At 29.7% G+C, this 21898-nt stretch overlaps 3 protein-coding genes across 3 annotated transcripts; all 3 read right to left on the reverse strand.

Moving 5' to 3' along the window:
- Window positions 1–5049: 5049 nt before the first annotated feature.
- On the reverse strand, window positions 5050–6137 carry LOC106338015 (polycomb group protein VERNALIZATION 2-like). The gene is made up of 6 exons (XM_013777091.1): window positions 6020–6137; window positions 5860–5915; window positions 5512–5579; window positions 5372–5424; window positions 5241–5294; window positions 5050–5148 (listed from the first exon to the last, which is right to left on the reverse strand). Exons 1-6 carry the CDS (start codon window positions 6122–6124, stop codon window positions 5050–5052), a joined length of 435 nt encoding a protein of 144 aa, XP_013632545.1. The 5' UTR covers window positions 6125–6137.
- Window positions 6138–9273: 3136 nt separating this feature from the next.
- LOC106340978 (protein trichome birefringence-like 43) lies at window positions 9274–11321 on the reverse strand. The gene is made up of 5 exons (XM_013779797.1): window positions 11041–11321; window positions 10446–10620; window positions 10166–10341; window positions 9921–10079; window positions 9274–9662 (listed from the first exon to the last, which is right to left on the reverse strand). Exons 1-5 carry the CDS (start codon window positions 11319–11321, stop codon window positions 9359–9361), a joined length of 1095 nt encoding a protein of 364 aa, XP_013635251.1. The 3' UTR covers window positions 9274–9358.
- Window positions 11322–20798: 9477 nt separating this feature from the next.
- LOC106341779 (ubiquitin-NEDD8-like protein RUB2) lies at window positions 20799–21859 on the reverse strand. The gene is made up of 3 exons (XM_013780497.1): window positions 21613–21859; window positions 21166–21425; window positions 20799–21085 (listed from the first exon to the last, which is right to left on the reverse strand). The coding sequence occupies exons 1-3, from the start codon at window positions 21703–21705 to the stop codon at window positions 20959–20961; spliced, it is 480 nt and encodes a 159-aa protein (XP_013635951.1). The 5' UTR covers window positions 21706–21859; the 3' UTR covers window positions 20799–20958.
- Window positions 21860–21898: the final 39 nt, after the last annotated feature.

The following is a 21898-nucleotide window of genomic DNA, read 5'->3' on the forward strand; positions in this document are numbered from 1 at the left end:
GCGTCTTGTTCCAAGTGAGAGCTTAGGACGCAAGACCGATCAGCAAAGGGAACAAGTCTACGATAGTGGATTGTTCTAGCCGAGTGATCCGAGTTCTAGACTGCACCTCATTGCACTTGAATAGTTGTTCGGTTCCGCATTGACACCCGATGAATAACCCTAAGCCAGCTTTCATTTAAATCGAATTTGAATCTTTAGGTATTCTAGTTACTTACGTCACCATTTAGGTATTCTAGTTACTTGCGTCACCATTGATTTAAAACCCCCACTTGTTTCCCAGCTTAATATTGAACTCATAAGAGTAAAGAGTAAACTGGTCCTCTGGATTGAATCTCAAATATTACAATCACCACTGTTAACTTGACAGTAGCAAGGATTCATTTTTAGTGTATCATGGATGCTGCTGCTTCTGCTGCTGCGACAGCCGCTTCCACTGCCGCCCCTTCTTTTGCCGCTGCTTCTGCTGATGATGAAAGTGGAGCTTGTAGATGTCAATAGTCTTTCGTGACTAACTAGGCGATGAAGTCACTGATGCTGGATGCATTAGTCGTTAATACATAAGGCATGCGGAGTGGTGGGTTACCATGTGGATGCAAGATATGCTAAGATGGAGAAGGATAATTTGAGGGTTTATGTCTTGACGTAGTCGTTGAAGTAGTTGCTGAGGCAGTGTGTGCGAGAGAATGAACCGGGAAGCATGCAGAGTGGTAGAGACCATGTGCACGCAAGATGCTGAGCTGGCGTGGGATAAACTTAAGGAGCAAGTTTATACCGTGGAGAAAAGGCAAGAGATAAACGTGGAATAAGTGCATTTCAAGAAAAGGAAAGTGTACTTATTGATATGGAAGTTGTACATATTCATGTTCCTTAGAGACTAGGATTTCAGGAACGTGGAGATCACTATAAAAGAGCTATGGAGTCGTCTGTATTCCATAAGACACTGGCTATTATTATAGAAGAAGGGTAAAAATCCCTTAGGGGTGTTCTTGGGTCGTGCTGAAGCAGTTGGTGAAGTACTGACGACAAAGAGACAAGTTTGGGTAGATTAAGAATCTTTCAGTAGCAGCTGTTAGGGTGTTAACGGGCTGTGTAAAGCTGATAAGCAAGTCTTGTAATAGATTGTTTAGGCAATTTCTAATAAAGTAATAGTTGGTTGCTTGTATTCGATTGTCTCTTGAATTATCTTCTGCATAACTCAATTGGGGGGTCATCTTTGCATTAACAAGTGGTATCAGAGCGGGTCACCTAAGTTACTGGTGTGATCCTGAAGGTGAAGATGTACACGATTTTTCTATGCAGAAGACAATCATGTTGAAGGATGGCCGGTATGGTCATTGGAAGTACGCATGAAGCTGTTGGTTCGAGGAATTAATGAGGCTGCGTGGATAGCTGTGAAGACTGGGTGGGAGGAGCCTATCATGTTTACAGCATAAGGGAAGAAGCCCAAGCCTAAGGAGCTAAGACAAGGAGTGGTTCGAGAAGTAGTTCGGTGGATGCGTCAGAGCCTGATGTAGTACGCATGAAGAAGCAGACAGGTGTGTTTGTGATGTTTGTATTGACATCTAAGCATCTGTGTTTTTTCTTAGTATGCAATCAACCAGGGGGAGAAGTGGTGACGTTCTGGTCCAAGGAGTGCATATCTCGTGGGGGAGAAGAGCATGGTGATGGACGTCCTGATGTAGATGGTGCTTATCTCGTGGGGGAGAAAAGTATATCTATTATAGAAGATGAAGATAGTGTAACTCTCATGGGGGAGAATGGCATATCAAGTATGGAAGTTTCCAGGTGAGGAAACGTGGTTGTTAAACCAGAAGGATATTGTGCTTGATCGGCACACAAAGCTAAAAGGGGGAGATTGAAGATGCAAGTGGAGCTTGTAGATGTCAATAGTCTTCTGTGACTATCTAGGCGACGAAGTCACTGATGCTGGATGCATTAGTCGTTACTACATAAGGCATGTGGAGTGGTGGGTTACCATGTGGATGCAAGATATGGTAAGATGGAAAAGGATAAACTAAGAATTTATGTCTTGACGTAGTCGTTGAAGTAGTTGCTGAGGCAGTGTGCGCGAGAGAGTGAACCTGGAGGCATGCAGAGTGGTAGAGACCATGTGGACGCAAGATGCTGAGCTGGCGTGGGATAAACTTAAGGAACAAGTTTATACCATGGAGAAAAGGCAAGAGATAAACTTGGGGAGCAAGTTTATGCCTTGAGGAATAAGTGCATTTCAAGAAAAGGAAAGTGTACTTATTGATATGGAAGTTGTCCATATTCATGTTCCTTGGAGACTAGGGTTTCAGGAACGTGGAGATCACTATAAAAGAGCTATGGAGTCGTATGTATTCCATAAGACACTGGCTATTATTATAGAGGAATGGTGAAAATCCCTTAGGGGTGTTCTTGGGTCGTGCTAAAGCAGTTGCTGAAGTACTGACGATAGAGATTAGAAATCTTTCAGTAGCAGCTGTTAGAGTGTTAACAGGCTGTGTAAAGTTGATAAGCAAGTCTTGTAATAGATTGTTTAGGCGATTTCTAATAAAGCAATAGTTGGTTGCTTGTATTTAATTGTCTCTTGAATTATCTTCTGCATTACTCAATTGTGGGGTCATCTTTGCACTAACATTTGCCACTGCTACTGCTGCTCCTGTTACTCCTTTTTCTTCTTCATGTGGGTTCTGGAGGATGATACTGCACTCAGGGACAAATCTAGGAGTTATTTTTAGTGGGTGCATCATTTATAAAGGGAAAAATAAAAGGCAGTGTTGGTGTCGAACCTTGGATGATTAGGGGTGCACATGATGAATTTAACCATTTTAGCTAGCTAGAACTTACGACTTTTACATACAAAACTTGTAAATATTTATAAAATTATAGGTGCATGTGCACCCACAACCGCTTTACTGGCTTCGCCCCTGACTGCACTTATCCATGGTCTTGGCGCATAACAGACCGTAGTTCCACAATTTGATCGTAACATTCTCCATTGCCGCTCAGGCATCAACAAAAGTAAAAAAACAAGGTGATATTATGTTCCATGTTGGCATCATATGATGAGTAGATGGAATACTGTTACCAGAAATTTTTAGGAATGCTCAGCTCTTGCGCATGAAGTTTTACGAACTCTTCACATGTCAAAGGAACATGTTTATCGGCGAACTCCCTGCCCAAAAAAGTAAGGCATAACAAAAAGTGGTTCTTCATATGACGGCTCAGGTGATGCAATTAGACGTATATACTCATAAGGCATGTAGTATTTTCGGTTGTCGAATCGTCTATGTAATATTTCTCATAACTGTAATATCGTAATAAATCAGCGTTTAAAAAAAAACAAAATTGGTTCTAGTGATGGATCACTCTTATCTCAAATATTTCTTGAAACATATAGATGCAAATAGAATCATATTGCTACCTTTTCCCTCTCACAAATGTGTTCCAAAGCCACATAAATCTCTTCTTCTTATCGCTCGCATCCACCAACCGATCAAGCTTCTGTGAAATTGTGAAAACAAAGGACTCTGGTGTAAGTTATGTTCTTGATAACACAATTTAATGAAAATAATAATAATAAGAAACAATGAAATACCATGCGTTCTTGAAGATCTTTTAAATCTTCATCTTCATTTTTGCTGTCTGCATCAGACAGTACTTCTTCCAGAATCATTGGCTTCAAGGTGCAACTTATTTAGTTAGTATAATGGGTTAGGAGCCAGAATCTAGATTGAAAATTACGAAACAAAACGAGTATGAAAATGTTTGAAACCGTTAAGAAAAATAAATGAATACGTGAAGTCGAGATTTGATATTTTTCCTTAGCTCAATAAATTGCCCGTAAATGAGACGGTTTTGTATGATTTTTGAGTCTTATGATAAATTGCTTCATCCAAAATAGAATATGCGAACTTTAGATATTGCTGGAACTTTATATGCGAAAGCTTATCATGTGTAAGATTGTGATGTGAGTGTGACATTTAATGGATAGATAAAATATCTATTTATGAGTGAAATTTAACAAGCATTTAGTCATAAAGTAACCTATACATTGGTCATAAAGTTTACTAAGCTTTAGCCATATTTTATTAAATTATCTTGGTTAGTTAACAAGTTTACTTAGATTAAGCTATTTTTCACCAAGTTGATTATTTTAATTACTAAGTAAGGTTTACATAGATTAAGCTTAAGCTTAATTTTTTTTTAAAGTTCAAAGACAACTCCATCATTTTACCCGGCTCTTGAGCTTGCAAAATGTGGTTGTCATTCTCCATATAAAATCCATCATTTATTATACATTAGATTAAACTTTTACCTATCACTAGTACAAAGTTACAAACTGTGTTCACATATACTCATTTTTACTCGGTCCAATATGCTTGTAAAAATATATTTCCAACATAATGAAACAAAGACAGCATGGTTTAAACTAAACCATAGAGTGATAGAACTGCCGACTCTTAAGAAGATAGATTCTGGAAATTAACAAGGTATAATAATACTGGTTACTAAAATCATAAGGACGAAGATTCTGTGAGGAACAAGTAACACAAAGAACATCATAACCTTTCAGCCACGACCTGCTGTGGATACAACTTTTTTCTGCTAGTAGCACGAGGTCCCTTAGCTTTAGAACACTGACCTATCTCTGGTTGAGTAGTTGTCTGAATGTGGCTAGTCTTTTCCGGAAAGGGAGTTCTTGCCAGGGAGGTGAGATATTATCACCGTTCACATGAGGCAATTCATTTGCTTTATCACGAGGGACATCGTCTGAATACTTCTCAAAAATCTTACAACGTTTAGGTCTCTTACGACAATCCCTTTGGCCTCCTCGCATACGGGATTTCGAGCTGCATGAATTATGGTTTGGCAAGCTTTAAGAAGATGATGATGAATCATAGCTAAGAAGTAGAGTAAAATAGTTTGAAATCTTACTGATAAAATTTGAAATTAACACTATTGTGCTCCTCTAAATCATAATTTAGTACCTGATATATATTAAAAATAAGACATTAAGGTAGAGTCAAAATAATGACACTAATAAATTATTTTTAAACCAACTTAAAATGTTGGGTATGTAGTTTTATATATACTAACCCCATTTTTGAATGCATCAGGTTTCACGGAGACATAAATGTTCGGATGATCATTCTCGGACAGCTAAAACATGCAAGAGTACTTATATTGTTACTTATAATATATCACAAGAAAACTTGAAAAGAGTTGTGTGTATCCTTAAAAATACAACGTACCCGAAAGTTAAAGTCAAATAAGGCATGGGATGACGTCAAATGATGTTTCACGCCCTGCACATAGCATGAAATATTCAGATCCTTATTTGTTTTAAAATGAAAGATATAGAAAATTTGGTTCTAGGGCCTACCTTGAGGCTTCCACATTTCATTGGGCAAAATGGCAAAGAAGTCTGTTTCACAACTACATTTTCAAATGTGTGTAGATGCTTAATACAATTGTTAGAAGAAAACAAAACAGATTCTGAAGCGAAACCAAGTAAAGACTCACCTTGGGATTTCAGTACTATGTTGTTACAATTCATATAGTTGTAAATTGATATTTCACCTAGACTTTCCCTACGAAAAATAAAAGTGCCATGAGAAGAGAAGAAGCCATTCATTTTAACTAGTAAATAGAAGATAAAATATCTAAAATGCAACAACATAAATTATTTTATTTTTTTTGTTTGAAAATCGATACTTAAAGTTTAGTTCCAAAAAGTTTAGGAAGACTTCATAAATTCTGATTGTAATGATAATTCTGGAAAAGAAAACACATGTATATATAACGTTTTAGAATAGTCTAAATTAGAACAGTGATAACTGATAACCTAACATCAAAAGAAGAGATTCATACATCTTATTTTTCCTCGCCTGTATTTTGTAGCTCAAACACCTTGGAAAGAAACGTGGCTGCATGACAAATAATAAAAGCTTGTAGATACAATAAAATGGTTTTGACTTCTGAGCTAGAACAAAAAATGATATAGGAAAAAATAGAGAAAAATAATGCATACCTTGTCTTGTGAGAAAGCTTGAAGAATGTCGTATACGGTAATTGGTTTGCCATATAATGACATAAGTTCCTTTTCCTCCTCCGTTAAGGGCCTAACACCAGCCATCTGCTTGATTAGTTTGAAATTGCCACGCAAGCTATTTAGCAGCAACAAAGAATCATTAATAAACATAAATAGAGTAAAGAATAGTGCAGTGACCGATGTATATGTTCCCAAATGTAAAACCCAGTACAATTTGTTAACATAGACTAACTGAGAACAAACAGCTAAGCAAATAAGATATTTGTAAACCGAAAAATTAATACGCAAAAAACCTGTACAAAAATAAGATTTAAACTTTAAATGATATGAATTACTTGCAAAGATAGATAGCGGAAAAAGAAGAGACATATTGTTGAAATTCATACATGTTTATAAACCATTAATTTATTAAACTAAACACACAATCTTTAATGGATCCTTTTCTTTAAACTGATATAAAACAATTGACAATAAAATAAAATAAAACCGTTCATAGGGATTTAATCTACATAAGATACATATCCCTTAAAACAGATCTATAAGTTAGAGATTTGTATTACTTTCCGATCTTGCTGCACAGTTAAGGTTGAAATCTTCTCTTATCCGCTAAAAAGATTTGGTGCGGCGGATTTTGCATATGACTAAAGATATGTATAGAACATAATGACAAACTTAAACCCTACATCACTATGTGATTGGACTTTAATTTTTTATAATTTTAAAATTAAATATTATTTTTGGCCCAGTACAAATCTATTAGAATTACGAAGAACAAAAAGTCGGCCCTGAAATCAAGCTTCACGAATTTATATTTAATTTTGATATATTACTATTAACTACATTATGATATATTAAATTAAAATATTTGGTTTTATCAAAATAAATCACATAAATTAGAAAAACTAACTCACATTTAAAAGTACCTAAATTATTTTCAATTTTTCAATTCTGGTAGATTATCCCAAAAGATAATAAATGAATAAAATTTTAGTTCTGATCATTTGGCTTTTGAACTACCGAAATTTGGCCGAATATATTGAGAAGTAGGAAATACAACGTCAACATTTGCCATTTTAGTTTTGTTAGACGACAATCAAATAATACATTTTCCCGTCGCAACCCAAAAAAACATGTTTTTCCGTCGAATTCAAAAACGCGTTCTTACGCCGAAACCCAAAAATGTGTGTTTCCCACCGAAACCAGAAAACAAGTTTTTCTTCTGAAACAAAAAAAAAACGAGTTTTCCCGCCAAAACCCAAAAACACGTTGTCTCGTCAAAATTAGAAAAACATATTTTCCGCCGAAATCCAAGAAAATGTATTTTCTCGCTGAAACCCCATAGACACATTTTTCCCACCGAATCCAGAAAATGAGTATTCCCACCGAAACCAGAAAATGCGTTTTCCCGCCAAAATAAAAAAAAATGTGTGTTTCCCGCCAAAACCTAAAAATGCTTTTTCCGCGTAAAATCGAAAAATGTGTTTTCTCGCGAAACCTGAAAACGCGTTTTCCACCGAAACCCGAAAAACACGTTTCCCGAAGAAACCAGAAAAACACGTTTTCCCAGTAAAACCAGAAAACTCATTTTCGTGCCAAAATCCAAAATGCGTTTTCCCACCCAAAACCTAAAAACATATATTCTCGCCAAAATCCCAAAAATGTGTTATTCACGAAAACCCGAAAACAATTTTTCCGCCAAAAAAACACACATTTTCTTGCCAAAATCCAAAAACACGTTTTTCCCCAAAACCCAAAAACGTTTTTTTTCCCCAAACCCCAAAAACGTGTATCCTACCGAAACCCAAAAAAAATATGTTTTCATGTCAAAACCTGAAAAGGTGTTATCTCGTGAAAACCTGAAAATGTGTTTTTTCGCCAAAACCAGAAAACGGGGTTTCCTGCCAAAACCCAAAATTGCATTTTCCCTCCAAAACCTGAAAACGTGTTTTCTCACCAACACCGGAAATGTGTTTTCCCACCAACACCGAAAGTTTGTGTTTTCTTGTGAAAACCATAAATTGTATGTTTTCGTTAAAATCGCGAAATTAATTTTCCATCAAAATCTGCAAAATCGTGTTTTACACAAAAAATGCCAAATAATTATTTGAATATTATAGTCTATTCATTATTAAGAATAAAAATCATGCTATTTTAGTCATTTTAACTAATAGTATTCAAATACTATTATAAAATAAAAAAACGAACAACTTAACATCCATATGTTGTATCTGAATACAAATACTAATTATAAAAAATTAAAACTAATATCAAGATACATCTAGATGCTGCATCAAATACAGATACGAACAGTGCCTTATTGTGTAGCTAAAACATCATTATCAAAGAGTTCTCACAAGATCTTTCAACTATTAAAGAAAATAAATAAAAGAAGTACCAATTATCTATTTAGAAAAAAAAATTAGATGTACTCTTTTGGAATTTATCATTTAGTAAGTGATTTAAGTATAATATTGTGTTAAATTTATTTTTAATAAAATATTTATTTTCGTTCATAATAAAATATTTTTATTATATGATGAAATTTTTGAGAACTTTATTCATTAATAATTCGGAGATTTTAATATTTATTAATTTATTAATTTATAAAAATTTAATTTAAAAAGAAGAAAATATTTATAAAATTAATATATTTATGTGTATATTTTATGTAAACAAAAGAAAAACTTTTTATGATGTTGTGTATTCGCTATATTTAATAAACTCATTTTTTATTTTATTTGTATTTTAGATTATTGGTTATATTGAGATATGCAATATATAATCTTGATGGGGTTTAGATATTATCTGAAAAAATAGCATCAAAATGTTAATAAAAATTAGAAATAGATTTCACTGTAAATAAATATAAATACTATAATATTTATTTATATTATATAAACTTCATACATACTAGCAATTATTAATTTATGTTTTATTAGGATCATGGGTTTATAAGAAAAATTAAATATTTATTATCTTATTAATTTTTGTCAAATTGTGTTATGTTTTGAATTTATTCAATTCTGGAAAAAATATTAATTTATTTTATTTATTAATATATGGAGTATTAATTTATAGAATTTCTAATGTATATGGAGATTTGAAGAGATAAAATACAATGCGTCTAAAGATGTTACCTTGCTAATTGTTTGTTGATTGCGTGTATGTACCTACGGAGATGTTGAGTGATGATTTTAAGACATCTTTCAATCAAAACTATATCATAAGCCGAAATGACTTGGGCCATAATTTATTCAAAATAACCAAAGTACAATAATGAATTGAGCTATGTTCGAGACTCTCTATATCCATCAGGAATCAAGAATGAAACAACTCAGAGTACAATAGCTGGTTCCAGCTATCTGGAACTCCAGCAAGACACCAGTGGCTACAATCCGGGTTCTTGTGACCACCGAATCCATAGACCGAAGGATGTCCGTCTTTCCTTAACTGAGACATTAATGTCACGTCTATTAACCGCGCCGGATTCTTCATGGTCTTGATAACTTTCTCCACCACCATTTCTGCTGGGTGTGGCCCTGCCCGATAGTTTGATCCCGTAACCGGCTTTGTTTCTCCAATGCAGCTGCCATTACCACCTTGCTTCGACCAATCGTTTGACCTGTAATATCAGCAATGTAAATAATCTAATTTCTAACTATTTCAAAGTCTTTATCAAAATAGTTATATGAAAGCCTAAAATGTATATTTATGTAACCGTTTCATGTAACCACGAAATTTCTAAGCAAAACACAGTATAGAATTCGAAACTTATATCCAAAAGTCTTTCACCTTTATAGTTGGTGTCAGCATTGTTGTTGATGATTTATAGTATGTATAATATGGAATAAATAAAGAGATACATGAAGAAGGAACTTACCGGGCATGGTCAGGAGAGACACCTTGGAAAAAGACTTTAGTTTTAGAAGGATCAATGTTTTGATCAATCCACATAGCCCAAGTTCTAATGGCTTTCTCATACGCCACTAATCGGTCCATTTCTCTAACCGTTACATTTCCATACTCAATTGCGTCCCATCTGTATCCCCAAGTAATTACAGTAGTTATATACTAAATCTTTAGATCGTAGAAGATATACAAAATGTTTATGAAATGAAAATTTACGGTTGTTTTCTGCCGGTGTGAAGCCACCAATGCCAAGAGTTGAAGACCAAAACGTCTGCGGTTTTCCACAGCGAACCGGTCGAGATTGAGTCGAGCTTCATAACTCGCTTTGATGGAGCTCCGACTATATCCACTAGAAACGCATTTCTTGAGAACATAATCGTTGCATTGTAAGCCTGCATATGCACGCAATTTATGCAAACCGAACCAGAATTAATCTAAACCGGACTGATACCTTGTGAGTAAAAAAGGATATACTATAATGGAGTTAGAACGTTACGGGGAAGGAGAAGACGGAGAGGCCAGAAGGGGAACGAGTCATGGTGAATTTAGCTTTTGGTGAGGCGTTGTGGAGCAAACACGTTAGAGACTGCCATTGGTTTAGACTCAGTGAGTCGCCTACGAACATGAGTTTCTTCCCTTTCAATCTTTCCAGAAAACCTAAGCCGTTGAATCTGCACGTCAAGATACACGTTCATCAAAAATAATAAATTTTACTCAACTTTAAAATATTTCTAGGAAAGATCATAAAAGAAAAAAAATCTTTATTTATTCCCTTGTGGTTGATGAGCCTTTTTCATTAATTTATCGTTCTGAATTTCTGTTATTTTTGGAAAAAAATACGTTACAAAAAGTAAAGTATTATTATTAGATGCATGAAATTATATTTTTTAATGAAAAAAACTTGTTATCCACCACGCAACTGTAGATACGGTCTTCAATAAAAACTAATTCTGCTTCATTCTTGGACAACCGAGACACATGCATTTGTGACAATGCTAATGGTTCAGCAAATCCTTACATTTTCAAAACCTCACCAGATTTATGTAGCGATAACGCTGTAAATGTATATAAAAAGAGGAGTAATTAATAACCTTGTGATATTGCAACCGGATGGTTGCCAACGATACTTGAGGTAACCTTGGTCGGGGCGACCATTGGACTTGCAGTTAAACTGTCTCTCGATAAAAGGGCAAGACTTGGAATCATAGAGAGGGTAAGAATTGTCGTAGACCCAACTTCCTCTATAAATATTACAAGAACTTTTGTTTGATGATAATGAAGCATTAGCAGCAGCACTCTCTAATTGGTTCAATACCGCTAGCATCATTACCATGACTGCTACTACTTCGGTCGAAGCAGCACCTCTCATCATTGCAAAACTCACAGAGGTTATCAATGTTTTGGGTTGTTGAGGAGGAAGAATTGTGTGATTAATTAGATATTTTGTTTTTCTTAGTTGCGTTGCTGGTTCTTTTATACATCAAAATTCGGTGTGACATATATGGAAATATATACAATTGGAAACGTTAGGATTTTGTTCTTGAATTATAAATATTTTCTATATCTCTTTCCTTAAATGATATGTTATTTTAACGGAAATGGATTAAACCTTTCCATTTTATGTTGGATTTAGTCGTTGAGATTTGGAAGTCTTAAATAATGTATAGGAAGTTTTATATCGTCTGCTAATATATAGAAGTTTTCTTTTTCAACTATATGGAAATTTATATGGTGTTTATTACAATTTCTGTTTAATTATAATTACTGTTTTAATTTTTCCATGCATCTTTAAAAACGTTTAAGGTTCTATGAAGAAGTGAAAAATATATAATCAAACAAAACCATTCATATTACAGCTTAATTTTTATTTGCAACCTTTAAATTATTAATTATGTTTTATATTAATTTTGAAACTATAATAAAACCTTAGCTATAAAAATCTTGTTGCTAAATCTTTATTTTTAACATGTAAGGAAACAAATATAGTTGTAGAAATACTTTTCCTTTTATTTATTTTTACGGCAACAAATCTACAACATATACAATTAGAAAAAAATTGTATAGTTCAAATTCTACATCAAATAGTTTACACCTACAGTAGAACCTCTATAAATTAATACTCGATAAATTAATAATCTCTATAAATTAATAAATTTCGTCTGTCCCAATTTGGATCGGGTCGATAAAATAATAAGATAATAATATTTTACAAAATTTTATGTAAATATATAGATCCATTAAAATTATAAATTAATAATTTATATGTATACATATTTTATATAAGTAAGAGCCTATTATTATACTTTCTATTTTTGATGAAATTTAGTAATATTATATCTAAAATCACATTTAAGTTCTATGCAATATATATTATATACACCAAATAATATAACAAAATAGCATAAATGTCAAATTTAAAAAAATAACAATTAATGGTCTATACACTAAAATCAAACAATTTTCTTATCTTACAATAAATATATCTTAAAATAATAAATCTAAATAACAAAATTTTTGTAAATTAATATCTCTATAAATTAATAAAATTTCAAAGTCTCAACATTATTAATTTATAGAGGTTCTAATGTACAATCCAACCAATACACATAGTTTTATTTCAAACATTATTCTGTAAATTAAAACAAAAACAAAAAATCATCCAAAAACAAAAGCCTAAATTGAAAACACCTAATTTTATTATACTTGAACACAAAGTTGCATGTTGGATTCATGTCAGATTTAAAACTTCGTAACTTCCAAAATGCTGTGAAAAAGAAATATATTCTAGTATTCTGTTCTTTTATGTTTGCATCTATTTTCATTATCTAGAAAATAGTTAATTTGAGTGTCTGGATTTTGTGGTCGAGTGATAAAGATACATATTTGGATGCTAATACATTTTAGGTTTGATCCATCTATACATATCAGTTAGGGATCGAAGTTTTGAGCTCAAACATGTCTAATGTCTATTTCTATAAATTATCGGGACTGGACTAAGTTTTATTAGACCAAAAATGAGATTTTCGGGTTAAGCTCATTTCAATTTTAGATTTTCGGGTTTAAGTTCGATAAAGTTAGTGCCGGTCCAAAAAAAAAACTTTACATGTTATTTTTAAAAGTATCATTTTTTTTCAATTAGAATCAATTTTGATACTCATAATTTAATATTTCTGATCCAAATTCTAATAAATCGAACATGAAAAATGTGAATGTACTTTACTATTTGATTATTACAACTTACTACAGACGCACTATAAATTTGACAACTATATCTTCTTTTTCTTCATGTACAATACAATTTCAAAACAGAAAGTGTGGAATGTTCGAGTGCGCTTAACAAAAGTTTGTGTGTTTTATATACTTAACAAGGATCGGCCCGGGTTTTTTGTTTAAATTTTATTTTTTGTTATATATTTTTATGTTTATTTTAATATATAAATATCATAATCTATTATAAAAATATAAGTAGCTAGACAATTATAAATTGTTTTCAATTATTTATTTTTTTGTCTTACGAATTTGAAAACAATTAATATTTAAATTTCTGATATTTTTGTTATTCAAAATTTTATATAAGGTGATAAGCAAAATAAAAAACTTGATTAAATTTTAGCTACTTGTTTGATTGGTTGGATTGTAGAAATGTTTCATTTCACTTATTTTTTTATATAATTTTTTTATAATTATTCTCTTTGTAATTAAATTGACCCTCCTCTTTAAAACTACAATCCTTTTAAAATATATTTTTTTCTTAAAAAACCAGTTTAAAAATTGTAATATTTTTCTACATTAAAAAATTACAACTACATCCCTAAAACCTAATATCTACGAACTAAATTCTTACAACAAAATTTATGCACTTACAACCCAACTAATCGGATCCAAAATATTTGTTTATCTTACTTATATAAGTTAATTTATAAGACTATATATTTTATTCACTTAAAATAATTAAGTAACTGATTTAATTACTTAAGTAATTAATTTACAGAAGATCCTAACATATTTTTCAATGTCTTTGGGTTATATGCTATTAGATTATTTTATTAATATATTGAAAAGTTTGCATAATATCAGACAAATAAATTGTAAAACAACTAAAAATAAACACAGAGGGACACAGCTTTGAAGTTTTCTAATATTATTTCTTTTAAGTTATTTTAATAGAAATTTTTAATGTGGTTGTCTAATATTTATTCTAATAAGTTTGTAGAAGTTTAAGATATATTTTGATAGCATTTTTGAAAATAAAATGTTTAGCAAAGATATGTAAATATATTAATTGTGTTCAACTTGTGGATTTAAAAAAAAAATAGATATAGCTATGTAAATATAGTAGTCTTTTCTTGTTTAATGGTAATAGCATTTTTGAAAATAAAATGTTTATCAAAGATATGTAAATATATTAATTGTGTTCAACTTGTGGATCTTTTTTTAAGAAAATAAAATTAATTATGTCTCCCGGCCAAGCGTATCCAAGTAGATTCCTATTTGATAAAGGGTGTATCATTTAGAACAACTTTTCTTCTCGATCTTGTTGAATTTGTGCTGCTCATGGGTGAAAGATGTGATATTTATACTCACAGCTTCAGTCGGTTGGATTGGAATCCAAAGAGGTCGATTGAATGCTCCAGAATGTGTAGGATTTAAGGGATTTAAGGGATTTTAATGGAAGGTGGAGACGACGTTACGGTGAGTTGATGAATGCCTTTGTTTTCTGAGTAGATCGGCAAAAGGAAGGTGAGAAGACGACGAAGAAAAAACCTAAAGTACTTAACTGGGCTTAGTAATAAGTCTTAGAAAAGCCCGACAGCAAGATGAGAATGAGTAAAGATAAAAGCCCATATAATTCCAGAATTGAGTTTTGCTCGCCTGGGACAGGTGTCACGTCCAAATGATTCAAATTTCTGACCTCAAATCTGACGTGGAACCCTCTGAGCAAACTTAACTTTATATATAAACACTAAATTTTTAGTTCGCGCTACGCGCAAATTTATTTTAATAATTTGTATCATTTTATATTAATTTTAAGATAATGAAGTATAACTGGTTTATGTACTTTTTATATGAATTTTTATTCAAAGTATGCTTTATTATTTTTCCTACATATTTATATTTTTATACAATTATATTCTTTTAAAAACTAATATTTAGATTTTTTTTTTGTATATGTAAATGTGTAAGTGTATTTATAATCATGTTTATATTATTTATTAATCTTATTTAAAAACATTTATTGATCATTTTATTCATAACAAAAAATAGTACACTTTATAATTATTTTTATTATAATTTGTTTATCTATCTTTCTATTTGAAAAAACATAAGAAAATCAATCAATATGCACAATATCTAGCTTTACTTATATTTCAAAAAACATAAGAAAATTAATGCATATGCACAATATTTAGCTTTACTTTGTATTTACCAATTTTTTACAATAAAAGTAAAAGTATTATATATTTTTGTGAATATCTGTATTTGAAATACTCATACTAAAGTCGCTTAAATGCATATGTATTAGTATTTTATTTAGAGTTCAATCATAATAAATATTTTTATGAAATTTAAATAGTAATTTTATTTTAGATATAATAAAAAGAGAAATAAATATATATACAACTTTAAACTAATGTTAAATATTTTTTTATTAATTAAAATAAATGCATATAAATAAAAAATATTAGATACATCTTCTACTTGATCTAGTTACAATATTAATTAATGCCGTGATTATGATGTTTTATTAGTTCACATCATATTTCATAAACTTAGATAACATATTTTCCAACTGACGAATGTATAATGAATATTTTTCATATCTTTATTTTCTGTTGTCGAGAGCCTGAGACTATACTCTAATGTCAATATTATTTGTAAATATTATTTAAATTTTCAACTAATTTATTTAAATTTTTAGCCTTTTTGATTTTTTTTATGTTGTCATATATATTAATAACATTTTGTTTCAAATATCTTTCATTGATATAACTCGTATGAGATCATTTTTAGTTTTATATGTTATGTTAATAGCTTTAATAAAGTTTCATAAGCATATGTCCTATAAATTTTATCGGTGAATTACACTAAAGACTTATGAAAAATCACCATATAGTTTGCATAATTTTTAATGACCATATTTAAAAAAAACTTATTGATTATAGAATATTTAGAGTTTTTTCTTAAAAATATATTTGATTAGTTTAATGAATATTTTTATAATTATTTTCTTAAAAACATATATGTCAAAAATTATTAAATTTAATTGATGATTATTAAATAACTATGTTTATTCATTTATTGATAAAAATAGCTTGAGAACACATAGATAAATGATTTGAAAAAATATAGATAAACGAGTTGTTTAACAATATATTTCTTACATAAGTAAATTATTGTTACCATCACTAATTTCTAACAGAGCTTTGTAACTTATTGTAAATTAAATAATAAATTGGCTCGGTAAAAAATGAATCACAACCAGCCATTATTTTTCTAAGAAACTCATATAACATATTATAAAATTATAATATTTTATAGCAGAGACCAATATAAATAAAAAAAATACTAAATTTCAGTTTACCTTTATATTTATTTGATCATATTAAGTATTATCATATTAATTATTTATTTTATTTTGATTTATAAGCTATTTGTATGTTTTGACATGCTTTAAGACATAATTTTATAATTCTGACTTTAATTAACGAAGAGTTAACATATATATCAAGTAAGCATTTTTTTTTCGTTTTGTTTTGTTTTTTTTTAGAAAATTTAAGATTTATAAGAATATTAACTTAAGATGCTGACTTTAAATATTTTAATTTGTATTTTCAGTTATTTCTGATTTTTAAAGCATGTAGTCAATATCATATTAAATGTTACAAACATAATTATATTAATAACATTTTGTTTCAAATATCTTTCATTGATAGAACTCCTACGAGATCATTTTTAGTTTTATATGTTATGTTAATTGCTTTAATAAAGTTTCATAAGCATATGTCCTATAAATTTTATCGATGAACTACACTAAAAACTTATGAAAAGTCACCATATAATTTGCATAATTTTTAATGACCATATTTAAAAAAAACTTATTGATTATAGAATCACAATCAGCCATTATTTTTCTAAGAAACTCATATAACATATTATAAAATTATAATATTTTATAGCTGAAACCAATATAAATAAAAAACAAATACTAAATTTCAGTTTACCTTTATATTTATTTGATCATATTAAGTATTATCATATTAATTATTTATTTTATTTTGATTTATAAGCTATTTGTATGTTTTGACATACTTTAAGACATAATTTTATAATTCTCGCTTTAATTAATGAAGAGTTAGCATATATATCAAGTAAGCATTTTTTTTATTTTTGTTTTGTTTTATTTTTTTTTAGAAAATTTAAGATTTATAAGAATATTAACTTAAGATGCTGACTTTAAATATTTTAATTGATATTTTCAGTTATTTCTGATTTTTAAAGCATATAGTCCATACCGTATTAAAGGTTACAGACATAATTAGATTTTTAGTAATAATATGCAATCAATACCAATTCGTATAAGGTACGTGAACAATCTCTTATTATATTAAGTTTTCAATAATTAGCTATAAATATCAATCTAACTTTAAAGATAATTTTTACAAATTTTAATTTATCTTTTTATAGTTTTGTGCTGATTTTTATTTATTTTTACATACGTGATTATTTATAAATTTTTCTTACAAACTTTATTAATTGTTGAATATTTTTATTTTTGTTATTTTTCTGTTTAATTTCAGATTTATACTTATTTTATATATCAAGTTAATTATTTTTAATAAAATAATATTTTTATTTACTTTATCAAATTAAAACGCTGATTTTTATATTATTATAATGATATTTTTAAATTCTATGTGAACACTTAAATAATATATATCCTCAATTTTGAAATCATATGTTATTTAGATTCATATATAATGAAAAGGTAATTTAGATTTACATTGTCTTTATTATTTGAAATCCTTATATTTTTAAGATTATTTTTGTTACTTAATTTTATGTTGATCTTCCAAACATTTATTTCTTATAATAAACTGATTCTTTTAGTTATTTGGCAATTTTGCTTACAAAATTTATTATTGAAAATTTTTTGAAAGAAATAGCTTCCATTTCGAAATCAAGTTTTGTTAGATTCATATGTAATGAAAAGTACTTTAGATTCATATTGTTTTTATTATTTTAAATTCTTGTATTTTTTAAGATTTTTTTTGTTTGTTAATTTTATGTTGGTCTTTCAAAAGTTTACTTTATATATCAAATTGATTCCTTTAATAATTTTGCATTTTCACTAAATTGAACAGATGTTTCCTTTTTATTTTGAAATAAACATTTTTTGAAAATCTTGAAATTTTTAAAATAATAATTAAAATGATAATTTGACATATTTTGGTGCTTTAAAATAATATGTGGATATTCTCAATGATTTATTGCATCAAATTACATATAGTACATATTTTATTTGAATATTTTCGGTAGTATGAAACCTATTTTGTAAATCATGTGTTTTAGATTTATATAGTTATAATTGTTTGAAAGTATTGCATTTTTAAATTAACTATTATATTTGTTTGTTATTTTTATGTTAATTTTCGAAACTTTATTTTATATAGTATAGATTTGTACATGATGTTTTTAACTTTGTAAGTTTAACTTATTTGATAATTATTTATATTTTATTTTGAAATAAAAAATTTCGTAATATTAACATTTTTAGAAATACCAAATTGAAAAACGATTTGGTATATTTTTGGTGCTTTAAAATAATATGTGGATATTCTCAATGATTTATTGCATAAAATTACATATAGTACATATTTTTGTTGAATATTTTCAGCAGTATATAACCTAAATTTTGTAAATCATGTGTTTTAGATTTATATAGTAATAATTGTTTGAAAGTATTGCATTTTTAAATTAACTATTATATTTGTTTGTTATTTTTATGTTAATTTTCGAAACTTTATTTTATATAGTATAGATTTGTACATGATGTTTTTAACTTTGTAAGTTTAACTTATTTGATAATTATTTATATTTTATTTTGAAATAAAAAATTTCGTAATATTAACATTTTTAGAAATACCAAATTGAAAAACGATTTGGTATATTTTTGGTGCTTTAAAATAATATGTGAACATTCTCAATTATTTATAATATCAACTTATATATAGTATATGTTAGTTTGAATATTTTCAATAGTATATAACCTAAACTTTGAAAATCATGAGTTTAAATTTAGATTTATATAGTTATACTTGTTTGAAAGTCTTGTATTTTAAAATTAATTATTCTTTTCGTTATTTATTTTTTAATTTTCGAAAAATATTAAACATTACGTTAACTTAATATAGTATTTATATTTTTGTAAATTTACCTTATTCGATATTGATTTATATTTTAGTTTGAAATAAACATTTTTTTGGTAATATTAACATTTTTAAAAATAGTAAACTTAAATAATAATTTGTCATACTACGATTGGTCGTTTAAATCCTACATGGACGTTCTCGATGGCTTATAGCCTCAACTTTTATATAGTATAGATTTTCATTTGGTTATTTAAATACTGTTAATTTTTAATTTGTTTATAATATGATTTGCAGATTTAAATATCAATGGGCTTTGGATGGTTTGGATTGGGCCAGGTCAAGTCAACCCGATCGGTACATTTAGATCCACCAATTGCATCAAAATAAGTCAAATTATGGATAGATATCCACATAGATATAAGATTTTGCTTTAAGCCCTCGGAAAAAGACTCGGGATCTGACTGGTACAGCGGCGGTTACTTAGGAACGTTTGCTTTGCGGATGCACGTGGTTACGGTTTTAAACGTTATTAAAAGATTTGTATGATTGGTACATAGATTAGAAATTGCTTCATTTAAAAGATACTTGTGACTAGTTAACTATCAAACGCAAAAGTGGTTAAATAATAAGTTAATAATATTAACATTTAATACATTATAAAAATATTAAAAATTATTTTATTATAATAAATATAAAATTATATTTATAAAATTCTACTATTAATTTTTTTAAAAAATTGTAGAAAATATTTTTGTTTTAAAGTTTTATAATATAAATTAAAATATAATATATATATATATAGTATTTCTGTTATTTCAATATTAAATCTTAACTGAATATTTTTATTTTTATATTTACATAGGTTTTTGAAAAAATATATATATATATTACCCTTCCAAAACCACCCGCAACCACAAACAGTAGCTGGAGCCAGCTTTTGAATTTTAGAGGTTCTTGATTTATATCGTTTTCGTGATTATTGCAAAACGCCAACAACCGCTACCTAACGCAAAAACACAGTTTTTGCGGGTGATAACGGGAAAACCAACAATACCCTTAGGTTCACTTAATCAAAAATAAGAAGTTAATATGAGTGAAGTCTTCTAAGCTTGTATGAGCACCAAAGTCTCACCCATCCTCAAATTCCCATTCCCTTGCTTGTATGCAGAGATCAGTCTTCTTTGCTTGTATGAGCAACTACCTCTATATGGATCATATAGTCTTCTTTGCTTGTATGAGCACCTATCCCCTTATCTCTACTTATTAACGACTGTGTTTCAGTTGATAAAAAAAACGACTGTGTTTCATGTCGCTTCTATCGCTACTTGTTATGGAGAAAACTATGAGAGGGATGATGCTTTTCGGATGCGATAGTCCAAATATATTTCATGCGAGTTTTCTTTTGTTTTGTGCAATCCCATAAATTATTTCAGATAATAGATGTGTTATTTATTCTATGATAGATGCATTATCCCGAAGACAATATAACCAACATGCCAATATCATCATATCAAAATGAGGGTGTTCATATGAAGTCCAAACAGAATCAGAGAAAACATGATAATATTCCAATTTCCACCACCATAGGAGTAAAATAGATAGAAAAAAAAGAGATACATGTTTTGATTTCAAACACAATCAGAGAGCAAGAACACAACAACCACCACCCCTAAGAGCAAGAACCAAATGAAGAACAGAGCCACCCTCTATGTTGTAATCTTTGGCCGTCTTGTCATCAGCAAGCTGTTTTCCTGCATAGATAAGCCTGCAAAACAAACTCTTAAAAGAGTTTTAGAATCCAACAAGAAACACATAACTATAACATATGCAATAAAAAGAAGTGACCTTTGTTGGACGGGAGGGATGCCTTCTTTCTCTTCGACACGTTCCTTGATACGATCAATGGTGTCGGTTGGTTCGATATCAATCTCGATTTCTTTGCCAGTGAGAGTCTTGACCTTGATCATGGTACCACCACGGAGCCTCAAGACGAGATGAAGAGTAGACTCTTTCTGGATGTTGTAATCCGCCAGGGTTCTGCCATCTTCAAGCTGCTTACCGGCGAAGATGAGCCTTTGCTGATCTGGTGGAATACCTTCTTTGTCCTGTTTCAAAGTTAACATATGCAGAGCTCAGTTTCAACACACAGTAATCTTCCAAGCAAAATCTAAGATGACTACTGTTGATCTTTAGTGGTTTAGTTCTCAAGCAATTCGAATCAAATAACTCAGATCGATTCAAGAAAGCAAGAGATTCGTAATTGAAAACGAACTAAGAAGCCCTAATTGAAACCTGGATTTTGGCTTTGACGTTGTCGATGGTGTCGCTGCTCTCAACCTCTAGGGTTATCGTTTTTCCGGTGAGGGTTTTCACGAAGATCTGCATCTCCTCTCTTTCTTTTTGCCCTGAGTGTTACAAATCTTCGTCTCCTCCTTTAGTCTAATTTATCTCTCGAGCGGGTCTGCGCGATCGCAAAACATATATATATTCACTTAGTCGGTCTCTGGTTAAGCGTTAAGGCTACGCCAAGCCTTTGTTATTCTGATTTCTGACTCTAGTAGTAGGCCCAGTTATGTTT

Source organism: Brassica oleracea, chromosome C4 (assembly GCF_000695525.1).
Source record: "Brassica oleracea var. oleracea cultivar TO1000 chromosome C4, BOL, whole genome shotgun sequence".
Lineage (NCBI taxonomy): Eukaryota > Viridiplantae > Streptophyta > Magnoliopsida > Brassicales > Brassicaceae > Brassica > Brassica oleracea.